Source organism: Sylvia atricapilla, chromosome 3, assembly GCF_009819655.1.
Source record: "Sylvia atricapilla isolate bSylAtr1 chromosome 3, bSylAtr1.pri, whole genome shotgun sequence".
NCBI lineage: Eukaryota > Metazoa > Chordata > Aves > Passeriformes > Sylviidae > Sylvia > Sylvia atricapilla.
The window spans coordinates 66,674,137-66,702,041 of NC_089142.1; the positions used below are offsets into that span (position 1 = coordinate 66,674,137).

General features: G+C 41.8%; 1 protein-coding gene across 3 annotated transcripts in view; it reads left to right on the plus strand.

The window, feature by feature from the left end:
* Window positions 1-27,905, plus strand: part of LOC136359214 (SAM and SH3 domain-containing protein 1-like) — a 537,013-nt gene that overhangs the window by 395,201 nt on the left and 113,907 nt on the right. Inside the window, exon 1 of one of the 3 annotated variants that reach the window (XM_066315649.1) lies at window positions 20,921-21,061. The exons of the other annotated variants lie outside the window; for them this stretch is intronic. Within the exon in view, the coding sequence (XP_066171746.1) occupies window positions 20,966-21,061 (96 nt within the window). The 5' untranslated portion in view covers window positions 20,921-20,965. Of the gene's footprint in view, window positions 1-20,920; window positions 21,062-27,905 lie in introns of those variants that run through there. 3 annotated transcript variants of the gene reach the window in all.

A 27,905-nucleotide genomic window follows, 5' to 3' on the forward strand; every position in this document is an offset into this window, starting at 1 on the left:
CCGTTTTCATACCCGGCAGAACTCGGGTTGGTCCAGTCTGGAGGGGAAGCTGTGAAGGGACCAGCCCGGGCTGGGCCAGACCTGCAGTCTCTGGGTGAAGGGTACCCTCAGGATGATGCTGGGGTGCTGCTGGGGAGCAGGGCTGGCTGCTCCCTTCTCAAGCTGAAGAACCTCTATTCCAGACCCCCTATTCCCTGTTCTCCTGGGGGAGACCTGCCACCCCAGGGCTCTGGCAGCCGGTGTCAGCGCAGCCGGCACATGGTGGTGGAAGTGACACATGTCTGGCAGGAAAGGAAGAAGGTGTTTTCAAAGGGGGGGCTGCAGCCAGATAACTGCAGCTGGGTGGCTCTGCCTTTGTTTGAAATGTAGTGCCGAGGAGTCAGCAAGGCCTTTGGCTCAGCTCCTCTGAGCCTTTGTATGTGCCTGTCAATGTACTTTTTTGTATTTTAAGGAGTGGTTATCCAGCATTTTTAGGACACATAGCTCTTTCTCAGGAATGGGACTGTTTGGCTTGCTGGTGTTTTTCATCTGGAGCATGAAGTCCTGCTTTGATGGCTGATAGGGTTTTTGCCCTTTCTGGGTCTGGAAGTTGATGGAGAAGTGAGTGGCACAGATGCTTTGGAGAATAGCATAGACTGTAAAGAAGAATATACTTAATAATCTCTGTCAAGACATTTGCTGTTCATCAGTGTCAGATGGTAAGTCACTGAGATAACTTCATCTTCATATATTTCTATATTGTACCTTCAAACTATAGTCTACATCGATGCTTTTTAGAAATCTGTCATATAGTTGATTACAGCTGAATTTAGTAGCTCCTGGCATTGAATATTTGATTGAAAATAGTTAATTTCAAACTGGATTCACCTGAGAAATAGAAGCATTACAGTTCTGCTGCTTTGTGTCTTATCACAAAAGGTAAGAAATTAAATTAGTTAATTATCATTACAGGTAAGATTTAGGCATTTACTTATACTTTTAATTTGTCCCTTAGAATAAAATTTGTGGATCAATATGAAAGTGAAGAATGTTTAAATTGAAAGGACAGAGAGTGATAAATACAAATTTTGAGCAGTTGATGTGGATAAAAAGTTAGCTGTGCAGGATACTGTTTTCTCTTTCTGCTTTAAGTACTACTGAAAACTTCCTTCTTGAATTTAGCTTGAATTGAGGCTGTTTCCCATTTGCTACATCTTCTAATTAGTCACCTATTGACATTTGTTTTAGAGGCAAGAGAAACTGAACGTTGCTCTTATGTGTTCACTTGGTTTAGATCTAGTTTTCTGTTCAGGGCACCCATACGGGAGAACGTATAAAAAACTTCAATGATTCATTGGGTAGCTGAAGCTGTTAGTACTCCCCAGGGATGGTACAAGAAATGAAATCTCAATTAAGAGTGACTTTCCCTACAAAGTAAAGCCTTTGAATCAGAGCATACCTCTGAGCCTTTTGTCTGCCAAATGGGTGGGGGTAATTCAGTTGAGAAAATGCAGTCAAGATGTGAAAAAAAAGTGCCTGGGGCATCCAAGGCCTGTTTCCAATGATGCACGGATGTTAGCAACATGCTGAGCTCTAAGATCGCAGAGCACAATGAGACAGAATATTCCCTTCTCAGTCTCTGGGAATTAAATTAGGTGTCAAACCAAAGGCCTTAGGGAACTAAAATCAGAAAACGTTTGGTTTTCGGTTGGAACTTTTACATTACTTACAAACTTTCTGTGTGTGGAAGCTTATGATAATATGGTTCTTTGCTGGCATTGAAATGAGGACTTGTCACTAATTTAATAACAGTGCCTTTTGTATAAGCCAGTTGTAACTTTTGACTCAGAAACTTCAGGAAAAAATTCTGACTTCAGCAAAATTAATTCTAAAAATTTTGGAAGTATAAAGTGTACTTTATGGTACTTTGCAGTATATGCACTTTAAAATAAATGGTATAAAATTGATCTTAAGATTCCTAATTCCACAAATTCTGTGTAAAACTGAACTAAATTATTTTAAAATTATTTTAAACTATTTAATATTTAAAATTATAACATTATATTTTATGATTTTATGTCATATAAAATTATTTGAAATTCTTATGAAATTATTGAAATTATTTTAAAGTTCCAGCAGAGACCCCTGTTCTAACTAAGTGGATTTCCACAAGTTGATCATCTTACATATTCTGTTACATCAGAATTTTAAATTAAAAAAATAGGACTGAAACTAAATGTGTATTCTTCTGAAAGGAAAAAGTCGACACAGTCAATAAAAGTAAAGTATATTGTAGTGGTGCCATTTAAACGTTTGGTTTAAATGAATTTGAAGTACACCACTTGAAATATCTTGTATGAAGGTATCACTATGGAGGGAGCAACTTTTCAGTGCAGATTGTCTGTTTTAAGACAAAATAATAAAAAATTAAAGAAGCTGGATCTTATTCTATGGTTTTCATAAAATATGAAGGACATCTTTAATGCTTTCAATTTTCTTCCTCTTATAGACTGTTGTAAATAGGCAGCATTCTTGATCTCAGCTGTTCAACTTAAGGTTAGGCTTCCTGAATAATGAGAATTCTCCTGTAAGCAATTCTCCCCCAATACATCTTTTGTTTCTTTTTATGCTTGGTGGATTTTTTTCCCAGTATTTGAAATATGCTGAAATTGTATTTTCATGCACTGCAAAATCAAGAGGACTGAAAATCCCTTCTTTCCTCTCCATTTCCATTAAAAAACAAAGAAGCCTACATAATTTCATGTGTTTATGGAGGGGCAGGGAAATGTCAACCGTCATAAATTCTTGGGTTGAAGATCTTCCAGCTGAGCTGGGGGTAACTCCCAGGCAGTTGGATTTTTTAGAAGGACATGTTTTGTAGACCTAATAACTAGGCCTCTAGGTTATTTAAGGTCTTCTCCTCTGGACTCTTCATAACTGGTTGAGATTTTTTTTGAAGTGCAGTGTCAGGAATGAGTCTCATAGCCCAGATGATGGAGGTCTTGCAATGCTGAGGAGAACAAAAAAATTATTTTACGCGCCATCTGTTAGTAAATCTTTATGTAATGGTTGTTTTTCTATGACAGCAAGAAAGAAGTTGACTCATGTTCAGCCTGAAGCCTGCAGATCCTTTTGTGAGAACTGCCTCAGGGCCAGCTGTCTCCCATCCCCTGCTCATCCTCCTAACTTATTTCTTCCCAAGTGAAGTATTTTGCAACAATATGTCCTTTTTGCATACTGCTTCCCCTTTGTCTTAGACCATTTCTCCAATTTCCATATTCATCTGTTTATCTAATCTGCTGTCTGTTACTCCTGCAGCTCCTTCTAGCTTTCTGCAGTCTGAAAAACCTCAGAAATCACTTTGTATCATCCTCATCAACAGACCTGGTCTTCTCACTCAGGGTTTTTAGCTTTTTCTGCTGTCCTCTGCAGGCTCAGGCACTTCTTGCAGATTCTTGCTGAGCACCATGATCTGGGAGGATGGTCACTGAGTTCCAGAAGATCCTCAAAATGGATATCTTGGTCACAAGACTCAAACTGTGAACAGTTCCTAAACAAGTATGCTGTAAAAATATTGAGTAGTGTCAAAATGTCTTGATGCACCTTTCCAGTTTGATGAGGAACTACTGACAAGTACTTTTTGATGTGGTTTCCCTGTCCTGCACAGTTTCATGTAGATAATTCTCTTCATGAATATGCCATGTGAAGCAGCATTGGGAGCCATTTAAAAATGAAGGTATATCTTAGTTGCTTCCTTCTTATTTGTAAGGTATGTTATTAAACAAAAAATAACTTTATTTGACAATAATTTACCAAATTCTCATAAAGGCAACTGACCTGAAAATCTTTACATACTTACAAAATAGTATGTGTGATTCTTTTCACACCTTTTCATGCAAATTTAGGTCAGACTGAAAGGTTGGTGGCCCTGCGGGGGGCTGGAGAGCTTGCATCAACCCAGACCATGCCCTTGACTCAGTCTCTCTCCCAGTCTCATGCCCAAACCGCATCTGCCATGACCACTTCCTCTCACATATCAAAGATATGCTTTGTGGCCTGTGGTGTTTGTGTTTCAGCAGCATTTGGGTAGTTAGGTCTTTGTGCTTACCAGCAGGTTCTGCTGAGTGTGATGCTATTCAGGAAAAATCTTTATTTAATCTTTATTATACCTGATGTAGTTATCTGTAGTAGGTGTTGAACACTGTCAGAACCTTTGTTATTTTCCTCCCTTATTAATGTCCCCACACTAACTGTGCTTTCTGCTCTGTCTTTGTGAGTTTGGGATGAGTTTAGGTTACCTCTGCAATACAGCTGCAGGCCTCTCCCCTGTCTATCATTCCCAAACAAGCTGAACATTTTCTACACTAGTACTTCAGTTGCGTGAAGTCCAAGAAAGTTTCTCTTGTGCCAGTTAAATCTCTTACTTTTTTTAGCAATAAGACATCTAGTTCCTCCTGGTTTATTCTTCATGGCTATTTTATTAGCACATAAGCTTTTAATATGACGGCCAGAGTTTCATATTTGTTCTTGTCCTTTTTGTGGCCTTACAGTGAACTCCAGTATCTCTTTTCCCCTCTTCCCCTCTTGATAGTTTGTGCTCTTTTTTTTTCCTTTCTCCATCACTTCCCTGGGTTTTGACTGTTACTCTGCATTGTTTTAGTTGAGAGGGGAGAATTTCGTTCACTTTGTTGTTTTCTGTCTTTCTTCACTAGACAGCTAACAGCAGAATAGTGGGGAATGTGTCGTGAAGCCATTATTCTGCGATCAAAGAAGTCAAAGCGTTCGTGGCAGTGTCCTCTGCAGGGCCTGTGCATGCAGCCCCATCATGGCCATGTGTGCCCACGTGTCCATGTGTGCCCCTCTCTGCCGGCTGTTTTACTCGAGTTGGTACCGTCTGAGGCGATGCTGAGGCAGCCCCTGCACCTTCTTGCTTAGCCCAATTGTCCAAATTTGTCCCACTTTCTCTAGGAAACCACGGGTTAGTTTTTGTGCATGTCCTGTTCCATTTTTTGAAGTAAGAGAAGCTTTCCATCCTTCCTGAAAGAGACCAGAGCTCTGGATGGTCGGAGGTCACTGAGGTCCCTGAGCACCCGGAGAGGAGCAGGAGCACTTTCCACACAGGCAGGGCATGCCTGACCTCCTGACAAATTGAAGAACAAGCAACAGCAAGGGAAGAAAATCATGATCCTGACCAAGGGAAACAAACTTCTACATAATTTAAAAAAAAAAAAAATCTTGTGATGTCTTAAAAGTGTTTGTCATTTCCTTGAAAATACCGTGGCCACTTCCACCACTTAATTTCTCCTTCTTCCTTATTTTAAAGGTGGTGCAGTTTATTGCAGTGTAGTGTATTTGAGGGCCTCTGTCCTACTTAGTCACCTGACTCCTTGGATTTTGTCATGAGAACTGATTACTAAACTGACTCAGAATAAGCAATTAACCCACATAATTTTTGCTTGCAACAGTTTCTACAGATTAGCTGTGAATTATTATTACTTACTGTTAAATGGCATTCCCTTTATGTTTAACCATTGATCTGACACCATAACTTTTCTAGTTAGTTTCAGACTCTCAACAGCAAAAGTTGATTTGCAACTCTTCCGTACTCCTGAAGATGTTTAGGAACAGATGCAAATCAGTCTGGTGAATTTAAGACTATTAAAAACATAAGAAATTTTCTTAATGACTTTATAAGGACTTCCTTAAGATGCTTACTAAGGTCTCAGAAGTCCATGAACCACAAGCAGAAAACCACAGCTTCAGATACAATCTGTTACAAATTAGTGGTGAATTCACAGGGTTTCTTACCTGCTTTGCTGCTAGTAAACAAGAAGAAGCGCCTGATATCTATTTAAGCAGCAAAGATTAGCAGCAGAGGTTTCAAAAGCAGTCAGTTTACTCCATTGATGTTGACCTGGAAAGGCCTTCAGGATCCAGATTATTCTAAATGTCTCATTTCTCATTCCTCCATTTCACCATATTGCCACATTGTTTTCATTAGGGAGGAACATGAAATCTAGAAAGATATGAGAGCCTGAAAGGAAGAGATATTGCTGTAAGTCATATAAACCTAGTGCAGTTGTAGTTAAATACTCTGTGATTCTTCATCTTTAGTACAGTGGTAGTAAATGATGACCATGGGTCCCTATGATGTAGGGACTACTTCTCTAATTATCATTAGTGTAATTTTGTATGGAAAATACAATTGAAATATAACTTTATCCCCATGCCACCCTCCGCAATGATCATGGTGCTAATAAAATTCTCCCAACTATAATACTTCTAGTTCTAATGTATCAAGTTTCCTTGCAAAAATACTTTAAAAATATTTGATGTTTCTTCTGAAACTCTGCATTTTGCATGCACTTTATAATACAGAGTTATTACCTTCTTGCAAGTGCTTCCATGTCTTTACATGATTTGGGCCTTTCTTACAGTCCCAAATTTCCTCGAAATCTTATTTCCTCTTCCCATTTACAGGAGTGTCTCATTCCAGCTCCTTATTTTCTCCTCTTGCTGTAATTTTTTAGCAGGTTTGTTTTTGTTATAATTCATTGCATTAAAGTTGTACAGGAAAATAGACGATTTCCTAAAATATCTTTGCTTTCCTAGAGTCATAGAGCATGTGATGTGCAGCCTGTACTGGTGCATGATTATTTACAGCACATGGAGTACAGACAGCATGGTCCAGTTGGCAGTGCCCTGGACCACAACTTTGGAAGTGTCTGATTTCCTTTTTGGCTCAATTACTTATTTTGTATTGCTCATTGCAGATAACTTTAACTTTGTGCATCTTTACTCTCTATTTCTGACTCAGATGTAGAGTAAAAATGCTTTTAATCTGTAAACAATGTTTGGTATCATCAGGTGACGCTTCTGTAATAAACACTAATAAATATATGAAAGTAATATTAGAAGAGGTACCAAAACATCTTAGAAAGTGAAACAACATAGAAGATCTATTTGGGCAAACATTTGTCACAAAAAATTTCATCACGGTCCCATCACTTCTAATTTTCTACTTCTTTATTTATTCCTGCACTGTTTGTTTCTAGATTTTTCAGAACCCTGTGTATACACAAAAGCTCCCATTTTACCTCATATGTTCCTCTCACTTCAGTAATTCTAATTTCAGTAATATTGTCACTCATTATTATTGCAAGAATAATAATATCTTGACTTTTGGGTGGCAGGCATCATAGCAGCTTGGCCAAGTTGCTTTGAAAAGAGGGAACTCCTTTTTACAGCTGCCAAAGTAATTTTCAGCTATGATAAAGTCCAACCGCTGATGGATTTATATTGAGTTTGGTTTTTAACAGAGAAGATAGTCATACCAAGGGAAAAAAAAAGCTCTTTTCAGGAGCCTTGGTCATAATCCATGTCAACCCTAATTTTCTGGTTTGTGCAAATTTCATTAGTTTTCAGAAATTTCAAAGCAAGCATAAACAGCTAATGCTGAGAGGCTGCAGGAAGGGAGTGCTGGGATTTGTGTCTGTTCAGTGCAACTATCCCTGCCCGGATAGTGAGGGAGAAAGGAAACTTCTTGCTGCTCCTTTACACTGCTCTTGTTTCCAGAGAAGTGAGTGGGTGAATTATGATTGGCATTGTACCTTTTGCACTATGCAAACTTAAAATTTACTACAAATATGTTTAGACCCTTCTGGCAGGGAAATGAGCTACATAAAGTGTAAGTTGTCAACTTAATTCTTCTTTCAAAGGTTGTATTTGAGGGGAAGGGAGTGTTTTCTCATCATAAAGTGGAGTCTTTAGCTATAGCTTTTGCACCTTCAAAATTATAACAAAACTGACTCTGACTTTTGTGGTATGGCAAAAGTGTGGGAAGGGTTTCTCTTTTTCACCTTCTGATATAAAATACTACCGCAAAAAAAAAAAAAAAAATCCAAACTTTTCCAAAGTATTTTTGCTGCAAAAAGCTCTAGCACAAAGAGGCCTTTGTTTCAGAGGAGTATTTAAATCTGTGACAAACTCTTGCTCTTTTCTGTTTGGGGTTTTTTATCTTCCCCAGACAGGTGCCATGGAGCTCTTTGACATTTGTAAAGCAGATGGGATGCCATTTTGCTGTTGTATATAATTGACAGAATGTTACATACAGTCTCCATACATCCTGCCTTGGAGAGTGTAGGGCAAGGAGTTTTAGCACTCTTTTCCTCAGCAGCAGCTTGTTTGACTCACTGCCGGATCAAGAGTGAGAGCAGTAACTCACTGACCGGCCTGTGAAACTTCTTGGCAATTCATACCTTCTTGGTGCTGAATCTGCCATTTTGGCAGGTTGGTCACTTGCTGTTGACTTGGCTGCCGTACATTGTGTTAGGTAGAGCCACAGATGTTATTGTATGTTTGCATTTCAATATAAATAGCAGCACTGTCTGTGAAATCCTGTGATGACAGACGTAATTGAGTATGTGTAAAAAACACAAAGATGTTTGTGAAATGCTGTCTCTGGAGATGGGTGAATGCACACATCCCTCCATGCCTTCTTCCCATTTCACACTCCCAAGGGAGGGATTTTGCAAATGTCCAGTTTTGGTATTCCAGAATGGTCTTATTTCCAAAAGGCTGGTGGGTCTTTGAGAAGGTCTCAGAGAAGACAATATGTCCCAATTATTTCTGCTAATCTTGGCATGCCACCAATCATGCTTAGTTCTTACACATACATATGTCCCATACTAAAAACACATAATAACTGTTTCAAGTGTAACTTCTCCTGAAGGTTTTACACTCCCAGGTAGGTCTGGTTTACACAAGAAAGCCACATTTGCAATGTGCTTCCATCATTTAAATCCTGAAAGATACATATGTTTCCCCAGAAATTGTCTCTTTGGAGAAAGCAGGTGATGATTTCACTTTCAGAAAGGTAGCTGTAATTAGTAGTGTTTGTCACTGGATATGACCAAGAGGGATAGGAATATCCAAACAAGTATTTAATGCATTTCAGTTGGAGTATAAATGAACGAACAAACAAACCCCTTGCCCATGAGCAGCTGTAATTTTTAGAATTACTCCTATGAAGCATATTGAGTTTGGGATTCTTGGCTTCCTTGTGCAGCAGCCTGTCCCTCTGGCAACTGCCGTCCGCAGTCATATCAGTTACATGCTGCCACAGCCACTCACACATCTTGTTCAAATGTTGATATTAAAAGCAGGCCAGGTGGTTGCAAGCTCTGGGATAGATCTTCAATAGCAAAATTATAGAGATTTACAAATAGCCTGTATAAAAATTCTCCAGTTCTCCAGGTGACAATGGTTGTTTCTGTGGCATGCAAAGCATTTCAATGCCCTTTGTGGTTTCCTTAATACCTGTAAACTCTAATTCTAACTTGCAGCATTGTATTTGGCATGAGTGCCATTCAGACATCCTTTGGAGTAAGTGCTGGCTGCTGTGCAAAGGGCTTTCACAGTCTGGTTTTAAAGAATTAAAATACAAAAGGTATTTATTTAAAAAAAAAAAAAAAAAAAAAAAGACTGGCGAAATCTTAAGAGGTAATGTAGCCAACTCCAAGCCCCAGAGCAGAATCCGTTGTACCAAAATAATGGGATGTTGTGAGGCTCTCAAGAACAGGTTAGACAGTGATGAAGGCACCACACTGACCCCAGGCAATCAATTCCATTACTTTTATGAACCTTGCAGTTAGAAAGCTTTTTCTAGTGTTTAACTGAATTGAACGTTGCCCCAGCTGCAATTAAACCTGTTCATTCTTGCCCTATCCCCAACAGATAGAGAAGTTTGTTTTTCTTAGTGAAGCGAAGGTTTTACATATTTGAAAATTATTATCCTATGCTCCGGCAATCTTCTTTCCTCATTCTTTCAATCTCTGCTTGTAAACATCTCATTTATTTAGTTGTCTTCTACATTTTCACTCATTAATCCATGACAGTCTTTACATCTAGGGCACATTGGATCCATCAAAACACAACCCAGAGCTCCAGCTGATGGCTTGGGCTTGGTGAGCAGTGCACAGATCACGTCTTGCACGTGGTTCTGTATCCTACTGGCTGTACTGGGTATGTCCTCCTATGAAACTTGCTCTTCTGCAGCAAGATGACTTCTTTTGATGCATGTTCAGGAGCTATTTTCAAGCACTGAGCTGTCTGTTGTCTGTAAATTTAATAAGCATATTCTCTATTCTACTGGACAGTCTATTAATTAAAATATTAAAAAAACAGATCCCTGCAAAACCTCACTCAATATATTTTTCCCTTTGGTGCCAACCACTGAAAACTAATCTCTGAAAGTGTTTCTTTCAACCACTGCTGTACCACCTTATAATGGCATCAGCTGTGTTGAGTAAGGTAGAAACCTTATTAAATTCAATATGTATTCCAGCTGCTGCTACTTCTTATCCACTACCAATTATCCTCCAAAGTAGGAAATTAGATTGATTTGACAAAATTAATTATTGTCAAATCCATTTGGCTGTTTAAAACTCTTACAGGACTATAGGGTAGAAAAAGATACATTATATAACTCATTTGTGTGTCTTTCCAACCTTGTGCTTGCCCTCCATTAGCCCTCTTGAACTCTTTTCTTCATTTGTAATTACTGTGGCACAGGAGTGAGAACAAGAGATGGAGACAGCAGTCATTATTACTGCCAAAATCCTTGTATCTTGAAGCCAAGCCTGGGCATTCTTGGATGAAAATGAGCAGGTTAAGCTTATTTGAAACCACCAGACTCACTAACTATTATAATACTATTTAGCCCTTTGACACGGCCCTGAATTTTCTGTCATACCTGAAGCCTTTTACAGTCCTTTCTCATGCATCTGTATAGAATAATCCAGCTATTTAACCTCTGTTACCTGTGTACATACACATTTCTTTGGGAAATGAGTGCTAAAATATTTAAATCTTGTTTCTCCCTTGCTGAAACCTATTTACAGATCAGGATAATTTTGTGCATTTTTGAGAATCCTTTGAATTATCTTCTGTTTGGAGATAAACATAAACACTAGCTAGACAAGTACAGGCAATAGAAAGCACATGTTTAAATCATGTTTTGTACACTGAAAACTGATTTAAGTAACTATCCAAGAGGACAATTGTATTTCCTTTCTATTCATAAGAAGTCCATATCTATTCATATGTATTTGGAAAATGTAGGAGTTAAAAAGGTATTACGACACTTGAAGAAAGCTTTTAGGAAATAAGGAATTTGTCTTTTTAACAAGTCAAAAGGCAATCTTCTTAGATCTGTCTGCACATGCAGTTTACATATACAAACATAATAAATAAATCATATAAAAGACTATAATATTTTTTATCTCTAGGAGTTTTAGATCTCTATATAAACCCCTGAAATTTGGTGAGTAATGAAAATTGTCTGCATGAGACCTAATACCTTGCTGACATCTTACCGTGTGCTAATGTATTCCCTGAATGCCTCATGTGTTACCGTGGGAAACCTCAGGGCCACATAGGCTTTTCAGACTCCTAAGCAATTGCTCAGATAGCATACCCCTTAGAATCATCCATTAAAACCACCCAAAATAATTCATGGAGCTGCAAGTCATGTGAAATTAAGTCATGGGTTGTATCTAGCCCAAAGCCTTGTGGGCTCACCGCCCATCCCTGCTGCTGCCTCCTCCGCATGGGGACAGCAGATATAGAGTGAATCCATAAGGTCACTTGGCTTGTCCCTAAGACACAGGGTTACTGCTGCTCTCTCTTATATTCCCCACACTAATATAGCAATTTTTCTTCATTCTTTTTAATTCCCTTTCACATATTCTGTCCTCAGTGACACACAGCAATAACCAAAATGACCAGTTTGTATACACAAATAATGTCATCGTTTTATGAGCCAGTAGTTCAGGGCTTAAAAACACATACATTTATCTCATTGCCCTGAGTTACACCCTCTTGAGCTTTCGTCTGCAATCTGGCTTTCCCCATGGTGTTTACACACCCTTCATGCTTTCAGATAATCACTGTATCCTTTCCAGTCCCTTCAACCTTCACCTACCCAAGCGACAGTTGTTTGTTTAAATTTATTCCCACAAATAACATCTTCCCACAGAAGTCAAAAGGAACATGTAATGCACTGCTGGGATCGAGTGTATTAGTAATTTTCAAAAACCCAAGTCTCAAGTACTTTTTGTTAGTCATATGTTGCTACAGGATACACATTGTACTGAAGCAGCATATTTGGCCTTGTAAAAGAGAATTGCCTAATTATTAAATCCTTGCAAATGAAAATTCTTTTTTCTTTTCTGAGAACTAGAGCTACCTACCAGCCTATTCTACATATACTTAAACAAAAAAATTTCCCTGTAAAACTTCATCAACCTGGAGCCAATGCAGTAAGCTCACTGCCCTCAAGGGCTGTTTTATCATCATTGATGCAGTTGGTTGAATTGAGGAGGGTTAATTCCTCCCACTCACACCATCACAGTCACAATAACCCTTCTGTTCATGAACTTCCCAAAATATTTATTGAGAGAATAGCTTGGAGATATGTTTTCAGTAATCCTTAAGCCTGTTTTCACTTGTCTTTTTTTTTTTTTTTTTTTTTTTTTTTTTTTTTTTTTTTTTTAATTACATTTTGGAAGGGAGTTAGCCAGTACTTAAAAGCTGCAGTCTCAGATAGCTGACTTTTCCTCATTTTAATTACTTTGACAGGCACCTCTCCTTTCCAGCTGAGCTACCCTAACTGGAAGCAGCTGCTCCTTGGAATTACTCCCCCTCCTCACTTTGTTGCAGAAGTAATAAGTGTCTCGTGCCCCTTCAATGAATTTATGGACATGAAATGCAGTGTGGGCCCGCTCATATAGAGATGTTTCTCTCTTTTCTCTAGTATTCAGTGGAGTTTTATGAAGTGAAACATGCCATTACCAATATAGGAAAAACGAAATGTACAGATTGGATATGATTCTCCACTTCTTTCATAACTCTCGTTAGTAAGTGCAAAGCAGGTTTTATTATACTTTTCCATGGCAATTTGAAACTCTGATTTGAGAGAGAGTCCAGAGTGATTGATGGTACAGCTTGCAGTGCAGTGAAGAATAAGGCTTCTCTAGAGGAGCACAGGCTCTGTGAATCAAGCTTATGCCTGTGTTTACAGCCACAGCTGAAATGAATACTTATCATCTTGACTGCATTGTCAGAGTTTTGTGAATGCTCCAGTTTTCATCACCGGCTTGATGATTTATTTAACATCCTAGCACCTGCAGCCAGTGATGTAAAAACTTCAATTTGCTGCTGTTTTTTTAAATAATGGAAATGTAAATTTCTGGTTTTATTTTTCAGTAAAAGGAAGAAGATGTGACCTGAGTGCACCCTAATGACTTAGACAATTGAAACTGAAGCACTCCAAAAGTCTTACTTTTAAAATTTCATTATATTTAAATGCAAGTGTAATATTCAGGTGCCTGACATCTGTGATTTTTCAACACTAATCATTACAACAGAAATTACAACACAACTGCTTTCCTCCTTGCTGGTCAACTGCCATTTGTTTTTCCATACACTCTCTGTTTATGTACATATCTGGGCTTGCTGCACAGAGTCAGCCAGGGGTTCAGCTCTGACATGGGGAGGACACCCATGTTTTAGTCAGAGGTGGTGCTTTGGAGAATGGGCAGAAAGCATTTAAAAGGAAAGATGGGGCAGCTGTTTGGAAAATGAGGGAAGAGAGCTGATGAGAGCTGTTTCTAGGGATGGAAGCAAGAGGAGAAGCTCTGGTGATGGAGCAGGAATTACCCCAACAGAAACTGATCTGAAAGAAGAGTTTGTTCTCCAGTGGCTGCAGGAGGGAGAATTGACCTCAGGCTGACGTGATACACAAGCAAACGTCGAATTACCACACCTGGTCACCTGTGCCTAGCTGTGAGCATCAGGCAGGTTTCTTTGGTCAGCTTCTAAATTAACTAGGCCCACCTACGCCTTTGCTGCCAGTATATTTATGTGACTTCCAACATAAGCTTAAAGAGTGCAAAGCCTAAGCTCAGTTCTGAATCCTTGTGGGACTGAAAGCCAGGCTTTGGTGGGATCTGTTCTCTGCCGGTTCAGATGAGGGTGGGGGACAAGGAATGTATTAACTTTCACAGAAACACTTGAGGAAAAATCTTTGTTCTGCTATGTTTTGGGGCAGCATTTAATTGGTAAATTGGGGAATGGGTATTAGGTGAAGTGTGAAGGAGGTGACTTTTGGATAGAAGCAATCTGTTCTGAATGAGAAGGTAAGCAATTCTTCCTCTTTTGTTTTCTTCCAGCTGTCTACAGTTGCCATATTTGGGTCACATGTACTTTGCTGTAATAATATTTGTTAAGGGCACATCTGTAAAGTTTTATCTCTGTAACCAGCAGACAACTTTGGTGGTTCCTTTTTTTCAAGATCTACATTTGCATTTCATGCTTGGTTGCTTTTGCAAATATATAATTAAGGAAACTGAAATTAATGAAAGCTCTTGGGTTTCTTTTTCTGAAAAGTATTACTTTTAAAAATGTTAGCTTCCCTTTCAAAGGGAAATGCAATAAGCATAATCTCTGAGATGCATACATTTTTATCTTAAAAAATTGTGCTGGTCACAAAGTGAGCAGTAATACAGTTGTCACATTGTGAAGTTGATCCTCTCTGTTGATGCTCTTCTCATCTTACCACAGCTAACTTGGCAGTGATGTTCACATCAGCAATGAGCATCTCTGAAATACACAGTTACGACACACTACTGAGTTGTACCTTATGCCACTTTTATGATGTGCTTTAGGATGAGATCATCAGACTCCTTTTCATTAGTAATTTACTAAGAGTTTCAACAAAGGAATCAAAGGACACCGCATTTGGAAAAAGGATAGGCTGGAGTTCTATTCCCAGTTTTGAGGCTAGCTTCTCACTTTTTTTAACTTCCACAGTTCTAAATTTGTTTGGGAGAAGAGCAGCTAAAGGACATAGCTAAATATTTGTGTCTCTATAGCCTTTGTTAGTCTCTTACAAAAAAAGGTTTATGTATCCCTTCTAGCAGCCCCTTAGGAAAGCAATTCAATCTGTTGAGCAACCTCCTGTGAGTGACAGTGCAGAGACTACCCCTAGGTATCTCAAAGGATGCTGAACTCTCTTCTGAAAAATTAATTAAGGATTAGAAAACTTTTTGTAAAAATTGCTGCAGAAAGCTAAGAAAAAAGTGAATGCTAACTATTTCAATGTTGACAAGAAGAGAACAACACATGAAAACTGGCTTTGTTGTGCAGGTAGAGAAGAGGGGATGCTGAGTTTAGGCCAAGAAGGCAGAAGTAACACAAACAACAAGAGTCTTAGTAATTCCTAGGAGATCTCCAGACAGTGCCTGACATTGTGGGAAGCAGTTGGAGTCCTGATCTGTGGGCACTTCTGGAGTGGCTCGATGTGCACCTAAGCAGGATCATGGCTGTGGTTTCCCTTGGGATATGTGTTCCTCACCAGTCAGGCTCCAGCTCCCAGAGCCCCACTGGCTACTGCCTCCCAGTCGAGAAATGTGATGTTGTGCTCTATGACAGACTGGCAACCTGGGCAGGATATGAGAGGCCTCTATGGAGCATGCCTGTGGGCAGGAAGGGAAGGATGTGAACCTTTCCTTTCTCCTTATGAGTCAAAAGATATCCTTCCAGGAGGGCTGTGATGCTTGCTTTGTTTAGTTGTTTTTTTTTCCTTATATGATTTGTCATGTGAAGTCACAGCTACTGTATTTTAAATGAAGCCTGACAAGCTTCACAGTACTTCTGTGTCTACTGAATGTGGTGCTAGCCAAAAATATTAAGACTACAGGAATGGTTTCCCTGGTTGTATGTCTCTCCCACTTTCTAATTTTTTAATCTAGTAGAGTACTGATAACTAGGGGAATGATAGATCAGGTGTGCTGTGCAGTTCAGACTTTTATCAGAATAAAGCAATTTGTTGTTGTTCCTAACTGCCTTCTACTGATAAACTTAAACAGATTTAACTCCATCTGGTTAGTGTTGGGCATATTCGTGTGCCGCTCTCGCTGGGATGTACTACTCTAGTCATGAGGCTGGCAGTAAGACTGGGTGGGAGCTGACAGCTAAACCTCTAAAATAAATAATGATTTCTAACTGTACAGAATATAGTATATGATCTAAATACCATCCATTTTAAAGCCATTGGATAAGTACTGTCTGTAGCGCTTCTAAAATCAGGAACATTTTATTTTCTATAGTTGTCTAACTGTCAGGGGGTGCTGAAATGTGATCCTTTTGGAATATATAGAAGTCTGATGTGAAAATGGATAGATCATGGATGGATCTTGTACTCTCTCACGGTTTGTGCACTCAGGGAGAGTTGGGACAGTGACAGCCTGTTTGTCAGATCGACTGATGGGTCAGGTGTGTGGGTCCCCATTCTATCCCACAGCAGACAGCGGTTTCTGAAGCAGCCCCACTGGCATGTCTGCTTTCTGTTGGTGAGCAGCTCCTGGTCCCTTCGGCTGATACAGGTGATCCCTACGCCAGGGGACCATGCTACCAGAAATAATAATACTACTTAAACAGTTCTTAAGGAAAATAATTCAAAAATCAAATTCAGGGGAAAGGTAAAAGGAATTATATTTCAGAAGTTCTTTGGGAAAAAAAATGTAGCAAGGACAATGAGATAAAATTGTTTTAATATGGATCTTGATAAGTTGATGGGATGGAGCCTACAGCCACTAAGAGCTGCATTTCCAGTCAAAGACTGTGATGTGAAACTTCGCGTGTTTCAATTTGATGACCTCCACCAAGCAGGAAGACGGAGAGAGCTGAAAGGAGATGCAATCACTGGTGTTCCATTGTAATGTGCTTGTGTTAAGAGTTTTAGGGCTTTGGCAGGTCACCTGCAGGAGCTAGCTGGAATTTTTATTTCTCTTTCCCCGCAGCCTCTCTGCATACAATGGCTTGCTTATTTATTTCTCTGAGGCTTTGATGTTCCGATTTGGACTTGATCTACTGGGCAGGGTGTTGTTAATGATGTTGAGAAACCTCATGTGTTTTGTTCATGCATGCAGAGTTAATTGCCAGGTCTCTGAGCAGGAAGCCATTTGCCTCAGGTCATCTATCAGGAACCCATGAGGTTTGATGTCCATCTACTCTGTGGAGCATAATCCCCTTTCCAAGGCATCCTGATATCACCCTCTTGCACCCTAGTTTAAAATTGATATCAAAGTGCTCGAGGTTGTAGATTTCCTGGATTAAAGGCCTTTGATGTGGGTGACAACAGTTGTGATAATTTGGTTATGATAGTGCATGTTGGCTTTTCCAGTTTATTTTGACGCGTATTTTATTCTTTCCCTGTTAAATATTTCTTTGAAACACTTATGTGACATTGTGGTGAGATGGCACACACTGTTTTGGAACAGAAAGTTTGACATCTATTGCCTTAATGACTCAGAGGTTTGTGTTTGAGGTTTCTGGTTTTCACAGAGAAAGAATTTGTCCTAGTGAAGGCCATCTCCCTAAACCCTCAGCAAAGAAAGGAGAAAGACGAGCTTCTCTGTGGGCACCTTAACCTGGGGGTAGGATCCTGCTCTGAGTATTCCTCTAGAAGAAAGTCCACGCTCTCCTGAACACAGACCAGTACTCTCCAAGTTGGTTAATCCTGTGTGTGGGGAATTTATATTACCTTTACATCCACGTGTAGCTGATGGAGTGATAGGAAGACAGGCTCATATGCACAGTGCATCTTCCATAACTCGGCAAGTCTCGATTGATCACGTGTCAATTGTTACCATCTCCTCTTCAGAGATTTGCAGAACAACCACAGGGAGATTCATGGACAGATTGCCTGTGCAGCACACTGGGGATTTGTATCGGGATTGCTGCCCTGCTGCCTAGTGCTGCCCTGAAGGTGTACAATGACCATTTTTCAGGAGTTCCCAAAGTTACACACCTGGTCAGAGCTCTTATGAAATGTCACAAAAATCTCAGAAAATTGACCAGATTTATTTCTTCCAGTAGCTGTAGAGAGGTTCAGCACAAGATGCTTTTACAGAGCAGCCTTTTGGAGATACTCGAATTGTCATCTAGGCAGCTACAGATAAAACTGCAAACAAAAACTATTCTAACATGCCAAATTTCAAATAATTTGTAATTTTGTAATAGCAATTGTAACACAATACTGCACTCATAGCTGGGCCTCAAAACTCTTGTAAGGTCTGAGTTCCTGCTTGTTCTAGAATTCCCATACTCTAGTTGCAGCTGATTTTTGTAAAATACTCCTGGGATTTAGTTCTGCAGGACATTGGCTTCATTAAAATAGAGGAACCCTGTCCTATCTAGAGGCAGGGGGTGATTCTGCGTGAGGGAAGAGCAGGGAATTATTTTAGCATGTCATATTCATTGAATGTCTGGTGAAAATGGCATGTTGTGAATGTCTGAAAATGCGCAAATATATAGTTAGTTGCAAGACCATAGAAGATAGTAGCTATTGTAAACTGCCATGGGTTTGTTTTGATTTGATCATGTCCATTTGGTTTTAAAGCAACTGCTCCTGGAGTCATGTGATTTTGCAAGATCTTTATTTCCTTATCTCCCTTTCTTGAAATCAAAGGCTCTGTGTCTCAAATTAAAGGCTGAGGGGAAGACTGCCAGGGCCATGCATCACGGCCATGCTCCTCTGATGAAAGCTGCTGCCTCCACAAAAGAGATGACATCATGACTCAGGAAGCAACTCTGGGACCACCACAGTTTGTAATCTAGTTTCTGTTACCTGTACTGCAAGGCTGAAAAGTGTGGCTATTCAGAACTTCTGTCAATGATGTTGCCATCATTGGCTATGAGCAATGAGCTCGGTCGTCAGGGAGGGGCCAGGCAAGTGGGAGTACTGCTCCTTGCTCCTATTTGATCCTAATCTGTTGCCGCTCAAGACACAACAATGAGGGGGTTTAGGGTTTGTACTGCAGAGCTGGTTGGGGTTTTTTTTTCCCCTTAATATGCCTCCATCTATAAAAGTATAAAGTAGAGAAGATAGTGTGTATGATGAGCCCAGAATACTTAAATCCCAAGATCAAGGGTGCCTTGTTGAGATATTTTAAAGTAGATTGAAATTACTACTGTAAGTGGTTGAACATGAATTTCTGAGGGTCACTCAGTAAATTACCCTAGACTAATTAAACCAGTTTTGAGTTATGCAAGCCATCTCAGACTACTGAGAGACTTCACTGACACGCCTTTAGTCTCATACTTTATAGGCTTATAGTTGTGTACAATTTAAAGGCCAATTAGAAGAGATTTTATACCTGGTTTGGGCTTTTCATTATTTCTCATTACTAGTCAATAAGATGCATTACACAGGCTGTATCCTACATGTGCATCCTAAAGAAGGGTCAGTAAAATCGTGCTTATTTCTACATCATCACTGGTTTCTTTACCACTTTCTCTCAGCATAATTCTCCTTTAGTTTCTCTGCCTCTGCTTCCCACCTCATTTTCTCTTTTCAATTTGTGCTGTTGGCCACTCCAGCAAAAGCTGCAGTGACAAAGTGCTTAGAAAAGTCTTGTCCCTTTCTTTGTGTGGCAGTTGGTGAGAAAGGCCAGCTTTTTGGCCAGCTTGTCTCTCCGGTGCTGGCCTACAAACTAAAATACACGATCTTAGCTTTGAGGACAGAAAAAAAGCATTGCTGAGAACCTCGAGAGAGGATGAGTGCAATAACCCCACTTTGCCTTTATTCATTCTCCAGATACTATTCTTAGCCCTGACAGCAAATGTTATCGCTTGTTGCTCCAGCCCTCCCAGGCCACCGGTGCTGTGCCCTCAGTGGGAGCCTTGTCAGCTGTAGGGCTGCCGAGGGGAGCCTGGTGCCAGGAGACCCTGGAGCTGAACAGAGAGCCAGGAGGGGAGCACCGGTTCTAGGGCAGGCTCTGAGGTGTGTTTGGGTGGTGCAGGGCATGTTACATACAGCCTGGCAGTAAGCGGGGCAGGAGGGATGTTGGAGGATATACTGACTGCTCAGCTTTGTGAGTTCTCAAAATGCTTGGCCAGTGTGTGACAGCTGCATCCCCATTAAATGCACCACTTTCCCCGCCACCCCCTGTAGACAGGTGCTTCCAATAAGTGGCAGCTCGAAGTAGCAGCTTTTCAAGAAGCATCTAAACATTTCAAAGTTTAAGAATGAGCGCTAAGAGTAAAGTATTTCCTTGCTGCTGGTCACAACAGAGGCTGGGAGTGAGTGAGGTGTGAGGTGGTGAATAGGTCTTCGGGTCATTCTGCTGATTTCTGCCACTCCTTCCATCCACAGGTAGTAGGGTTTGGCCACTGTTATTTAATGTGACTTCCCTAAGAAGGGCGTGTGGGGGGGCAATTTGCATTTCCCCAAGTAGAATTCAGGTGCATCGCTGCTGCTGTCTGCAGTTAGTAATTATTTAACTCGACTGTTATGGGGATTGGGGGTGGTACCAGGGAGCATGAGGCACAGACGGAGGGGAGGCAGCGTTCTCACAATCCCTCCCCAAGGGCGGTAGGTGACAGACCACCGCTCCTCAGGAGAATGATGCGGTCTCGGTACCCAAACTCCAAAGTTGAACTAACAGGGCGCCCCTTGCCCTGCCGCCGTAATGCGTGCGGCTGACGCTTTGCAGAGTCTTTTCCCGGTGTTAAGAAAGCGCTGTTGACTTGGCCGCTCCCGGCCGTCAGGCGAGGCACCGGCACGGGGGTGACGAGGACGGCAACAATAAGAGCTACGCCGGCGATCACGCGTGTCCCGACACCGGCTCTTGACTTTCGGGGTGCGTGCAGCCGCCGGGGCGGCGCTGGGGCCCTTTGTTGCCGCCCTGGGGCGGCCACATGGGCCGGGCAAGCCCCCGGGCGGGCGGGGAAGGAGGGGTTTCGGGCCGCAGCGGCACCGCCGGCCGCTCTGTCGCTGGGTCGAAAGTTTGAGGGCGGCGGCGGCGGGGCCGTCCCGCGGTGTCCCGGGGCGGGCCGGGCCGGAGCGGGGCGGGGGAGGATGGCGGGGCGGGGCGGGCCGGCCGCGGCGGCGGGGAGCCGGCGTTGATCCGACGGCCGGGGCATGGAGGGGGAGCGGGCGGACGGCCCCGCCGCCCCGGCGGAGAGCGGCACGTCGGAGGTGTTTGCCCAGCTGTGGGCGGACGTGATGGGCATCCTGGTGAGCGCGGTGGGAACGGGGTCTGGGACCGGGGTGGCCGCGGGGGCAGGTCGCCGCGGGACGGGTATTTGGGGTGGAGGTGGGGGATGGAGATGCTGCGGAGCGCTCCCCGGTCTTCCCGGCACCTGCTGCGGAGTTTGCCCGAGTTGGAGCGTGCCCGCCCTGTGCGGGCGCGGACGTCCCGGGAAAACTAACTTCACGGGGAAAGCTACGGATTGTGTCGGTGACCGCCTTCGTCGCGGTTCTGGAGTAGAGCTCGGGGCTGTGTCGCTGGAAAGGGCGGAAGGGCCGCGCCGAGCACCGCCAAGGAGCGGGTCCGCGCAGGGGCTGCCGCTGGCGGGGACGCACCCGGGAGCGCCGGCTCAGCCCATCAATGGGCGCATTGTCCGCGCTGCCCCGGCGTGCCGCCGATTCAGGGCAGTTTGGGCTGAAGGCCGTGTCGCCGCAGCCTCTGCATCCCCCGCACGCGTTTCGGGGTGAAGCCCCGCGCCTGGGGGACGCTGCCCCGGGGTCCCCGGGCACGGCCGCCCGGCCCGCAGCGCTCCCGGCGCCCCGCGGCACTCCCGGGCGCCGGCTCTGGAGCGCTTACTCCCGGTGGCTTTTCGGAGACGAGTTGCTCGGTTACGGCCCGTGGAGTTTCTGCGCCGGTGATCTTCTGAGGAGGGACTAATCCTCGTAATTCACTGGTTACAGACAAAAGAGATGGCCCCAGTAACGAGGGCTCAAGGAATTACGTTTAATGGGCACGTCGCGTACCGACAGGACGGACTGGATGGCAAACAGTAAAAATACAGGAAGAGTCAATCCTTTATTTCTACTTGCAGCGAGAGAATAATATTTACTTTAGGTGCAAGATGATAATTACCGCAGAGGACTGCCACTCAGCAAAAAAACAAATACTAACGTTATATACGTACTGGAGCTGGCAGCCTTCCAGTGATACAGGAATGTGGTAATCAACAGTGGAGTGCCTGTTTATTCCTTTTAAAAGCAAATGAATAGGCTTGATGCGTGTTAGTTTTTGTTGTTAACATTTAACCAGCAGACAGTCAAGAATATTATGAGAAATACTATTTGGAAAACTGCCATGGAACGTAATGAATGGTAAACCCATAGTATCTAATGCAGAAGAAATGTTATGGAATCCAACAGAGAATTTAATTAGCATTTTGTGCTGCTTTTTTTTTTTTTTTTTTTTTTTTTTTTACCATATACTTTATCGTTAATATTCAAAGTCAGGTTAAAAAACCTGTCTCATTCTTTTTCTTCAAAGAAATTCTCCATTGACTTGACGTTCAGTTTAATAGCACCCAACTGCGTACACTTTTTCACTGTTAATGATTTTAATCAAAGAATGCAAGCAGAGTCAGTTCTGCCAGTTTGTATGGAGCACACAGTTGGTACTTTATGAACAGTCTCTTTCTCTCTTTTCCTGGCAGGTTTCAGTACTGCATTTAGTAAGAGCAAAGTGCTATTGGATGCCTGGGAAGGAGTGTTTGAGGAGGCCAGACCAACAGCCTAGCATGCTGAAGCTCAGTGCAGAAAAAGATCTGTTTGTCACCCAACTAATAATTTGAATAGGTTACTTTTTGCCATACAATCTACTTTCCTTCCTGGGAAAGCACAGCTATTTGATTATTATTTGTCTTCCAAGAAAATCATGCTAAAATCATTTGTCTTAGAGTTAGTCAGCTTTACAGAAAGGAATCATCTTGTGATTATGAAGTTACTGGTTTATATCAGTTGCAAACATCACCCAGCATTATTAGCATTTCTTGCTTCAGTGTTTTGTGTTGCAACACAGTTACAAATACAAAAAGATACTTTGTGTTGGGTTTCCTGTAAGAGGGAAGGCAGAAGCTCTTCTCGCTGCATGCTGTCAATTTTCTTCAGATACAGATTTTTAAAGAGTTTCTAGTCTTTGGGGCAGCAAAATAAGGTCCTAATATGAACTGAATGTAAACTTACTTAGTGCTCTGTCGTTGTTTGAAGGCAAGGAAGAGGTAGCTGCAGTGCCCTTTCCACTGCTCATCTTTGTGGTGCATGGAGCTTTGTCTCTTTCAAACCTGTGCTGCAAAAGGCAAGTAGTAAACTGGAGTTGTGACTTCCAAATGGGAGGCCACAGCTGCGTTGTTGTAGTCCATGATGCCACATCAGTGGCCTGTGTAGCTGGCTTACTTCTTTTGCATTGTCAATTATGTGAAAGCATGGCTCTTAATTTCCTGGGATGTGTAGATGTTCATGACTCAAACTGTCTGGGGAACGCAGATGTAGACTCCAGAGTGATGTACTGGGGATGGATCTATAAATGAAAAAGTTGATGCTGTGATATGCTGGCCAGGTTGGCCCCGCAACAGCCTGGAAGCTACCAAAGGAATGCACTAGCAGAGAGAGAGATAAGAGCCAAGGTCAGTCTTGTGAGGCTCCTACTTGCAGTGTTCCATCCAACTCTGGGGTCCCCAATACAGGAAAGGACATGGACCTGTTAGAGCAAGCCCAGAGCAAGGCTGCCAAGATGGTCAGAGGGATGGAACATCTCTCCTGGGAAGGAAAGGCTAAGAGATCGGAATTATTCTGCCTGGAGAAGAGGAGGGTTCAGGGTGACCTAGTTGCAGACTTCCAATACCTGCAAGGAGCCTGTAACGAACACGAAGACTCTTTACAAGGGCATGTAGTGACAGGACATGGGGGAGTAGATTTAAACTACTAGAGGATAGTTTTAGGTAAGATATTCGGAAGAAATTCTTTACTGTGAGAGTGCTTAGGCACTGGCGCACATTACCCAGAGTTGTGGGTACCCCATTCCTGAATGTGTTCAGTGCCAGCTTGGATGGTGAGCTCTGAGCAGATTGGTCTAGTGAAAGGTGGCCCTGCCCATGGCAGGAGCATTGGAACTAGATGATCTTTAAGGTCTCTTCCAACAGAAGTGGGATCTTGAAACATTCTGGGATTTTGGAAGGAGAAAATTAGAATGAAATTAAGAAGGAAGGTGATCATCAACAGGTTGATGGAATGAAGGAGAAAATGCATTCTTAAGCCATGATTGTAGGATGATGCAGGGTGAAAAGAACCTCAGGCAGCATCTAGCCTATCCTCATGCTGAAACAGGGAGAGCTCTGAGGTCAGGTGAGGTTGCCTGGGGATTTACTCAGTCGTTTCTAGAAAACCTCCAGGGACAGAAACTGCATGATCTCTCTGTGCAGCCTGTTCCAGCAATTTGCTGTCATTATGGTAAAAGGTGTTTTTCATAGAATGATAAAATGCCTGATTCTTTCGTCCTCATACTGAGAAGTTGGGGCAGTGGGGAACAGAAGGGGAAAGTGTTGCCTTCCTTCCACTGGCCTTGCTGGAAACCTTGTGGAGGAGAGTGGTGGTGTCTGCTGTAGGTGCTGAATTAAGATGAGAGGCCACAGTGTCACCCCAGCCGGTGTTCAGTACTGAAGTTACTTGAAATACAAATTGAACGCCTCTCCATATTTATATGGATAAATATATATTTCATTGTTTGTGTATTTTAGTTACATTCCTTAAAATAGGACCTCATTAGGAGGAACCTGTGATGGCAGATCCCAGGTCTGGAGGGGAAGCAAATAGTTGTCAAGTGCTGCTTGTAAGGAGCATATTTTATGGACTTTGAAGTCACATAATAGCCCTATACTTGATAAATACTGAGTGTATGCTTGTAGCTGTAGCTGTACTAGGTCTTGCTGAAGAAAACGTGGCTTTTCCCTCTTGCACTTTTCTAATGAAATATTCCATAGGTGCAGGTGTGGTATAAGCACCTCAAGCTATTTGTGCCCTTAACAGAGCTTGCCAGATAACAAAATTATACCAAAAGGCTTTTGCTTAGTCTGTAGCAAGCACATGCTGGAATGCATTGGATAATTATAATTTTCAGTGTTTCAAAGCAACGGGGGATGTTGGAAGTGTATTAAGGTTTTAGAGAGAGGTGGACTGCGAGTAGTAATAAAGAAATTCTCTGCATCACCAAAACTCAATGCTATAAAAAGGGATATTTTTGGCATAAAATCATGTATTGATGTGGTGATAGCAAACTCTGTTGCTAAAGGTCTAAAAGTTTGTACATTATGAGATCTGAGACCAAATTTTAATATGGAATGGAAATCAGGAACTTCATTCTTTTAAAGGTGTGCTTTCAAAACATAGGCTATTGACCTTAGCATAGGGAAGTCATTCCAGTGCCCCTCTTGTTTATGGAAAGTTCTTTCTTCATATATATATATACATATATATATATATGAGAGAGATCTGGGTCAAATCCTGACATTAATGAAATCACTGGCAAAACTCTGATCAATTTTAACAGAACAGAAGTTTCACCAAAGAGAGTCTTATTTGCGTGAGGAGATTTTGTTTTCGATGGCCGAGATACAAAAGATACAACAGAACTTGAAAGAGATGCCACAGAATTAGAAGTCTTTCCAGCTTTTTATTTCAAAGCAGTAGCTAGTTTCTTGTTTCATACTACTAAATCAATTATAACACCTGAAACAAAAAAGAAAAGATCTTTTTCAGTAGTCTTTTGGAGTTATGCAGAGAGAAAACCAGTCCTTTCCCCCATCTTCTGTTAGTTGAAGAGAACAGAGTATTTTGAGAATAATAAAGCTCACTTGGCTACTAAGAGCCCTACTATTTACATATATAATCTATCTTGGTCTCTGTGTTTAAGTGACTATTTGAATTTCTTATCATAGTAATAGAGAAAAAAACCAAAAGAGAGAAAGACGCCAGCTGATAATGCTACTGTGATAACTTGTAATTGGCTAACATACTTTGGGAAGAGGAATTTGATATTAAGCCAGGGAGTCTGGATATCTGGAGAGATCAGGGAAGTAGATCCCCTACTGATAAAAGCAGTTGTAGAACTGCCAGGAGGAGTTGTGGCAGCTAACATCAGCCAAAGACTTCTGGCAGGATTGCTCTTCCTTAAACCCTCATTAAATCACTGTAACCTGCTATGGAAATCTCTGCTCTGTTGCTTTCTCAGTTTCTCATTGGGTGACTCTGTTTTTCTGGTGTCAGGTTGGCACCAAAAGGCCACTCCAGCTGAGAACATGGACACTCAGCACAGCTCTGTGGAAATGTGCAGGCAACTGAATAGCTGCTTCGGGTAGAATGTGTGTTTGAAAATGCAATATACTTTTTATTTTTATTTTTATTGATGACATATCAGCAAAGTGCCTGTGGCATTGTGTAATTAACTCAATTTAAAGCACTCTGGGACATTCTGATTCAAAACATTTTTGTTCTGACTTCTATTTGGAGCACATTTTCTAAAGCATATCCCACTTGCAACAAGCAGATAAACCCAGAAGGCCTGGCCTCTGCTTTCCAACTAGCAGAAATTATTTATTCTATTTTACAAAACCATGGCGGGTCTTTTGCTTTCAAATAAAGAAGTCTAGAGAGAGAGCAACTGACTGTCAGTTTAGGTGTTGGATTCAATTTTATAATTTAAACTTAACCTGTTGTATCTCCTTTGCCTTTCCATGAAATGTTATGCTTGGCAATGCTAATCCCTTTATGAGGAAAGACAGCTCACAGAGATAACCTTTGGTCTAGGCTTTTTCTTGCATGTCAGGGCACATAAAACAGATGTCTCCATCAGAGAGTTTAGTCCCCATAAGACCCTACACCATGAGGAATGATAAGAGCTTTTGGTTCTGGTGCCACCTTCATTCTTTCTCTTGCTGATTTGCTGTGAATACCAACTTGGAAATGCTCTTTTCCTTCATATTTTTTCATCTTTTCAAAGTCAGTCAACCAAGCTCTGTGTTTTTTAAGAGCAGTGGAATACAGGATTGCTAGAATTTCCCTGTAATGATGCCTTCTTCCTTATGTGGATATGAAAAGGATGACAGTCTCTAAGCAGAAAGAAAATGTGAAAATTGGTGTGGAAAAAGGGAAGGTGTTTGTACAGGAGCACTTAAAGGACTTTTTATTACATGGAATGCAATATACTATGATACACATGTTGACTGCCATTTTCTACAACCAGGTGAAAACCTCTTTTTTTTTTTTAGTGTATCTTAGAGCAAATGACATTTTACAGAAGTAGGTAATGATTAATTTAATTTAGTCTGATGCTGTGTAGAAATCTGTGTATATTAGTGCCGATTGTATAAAGTGCTGTGCAAACAGGAGCAGAATGGAGGGACTGGGACTCAGAAATGGAGCATGGGGTCACTGCTGGATGTGGCACAGGGCCAAGGGACAGAGGGAATGGGTAGTGCCCAGGGAAAAGGAGTTTGAGTCAGAGTCTCTCCTTCCAGACCGAGGTTGAACTGTTCCGGTTTTGGTGCTGGGCTATGTTCCTTCAGGATTTTTTTCCCTTCAGAGGTGGGACTGTGGAGGAGAGGATGCTCGGTGCTGGTGCACTCAGCCCTGCTTCCTGCACCTTTCTGGGTCACCCTCTTGTCATTTGGAATCTCTGGTTGTACTTTTTCTTCATGCAGCAGCCCGGGCCGCCTTCTTTTCTGTTTACCCTGTTGTGACAGTATTAATGGCCACAGAGTACACACAGTGTTCGGCCTTCAGGAGGTTCAGAAACACAAGGAGGAATAGGAATTACTTTGTAATGACCCAGCAAAGTGATTTGTCACAATACCTGTTTTAACATTGAATGCTGCGAACAATTTTCCTCTTGGTGATTGCTTGACACAGCTGATGACTAATGGACCTGCTGCTTTGTCTGATGGCATTATTAGTGATGGGAGGAGGAGGAAGGTGGTTGTGACTGCAGGGAGGCTGAGGTGGCTTTGTGAGGATCTGGATTCCATGTTTTTCATGAGAAAATGGACAAAAGGATAAAACTGGGTTTCTA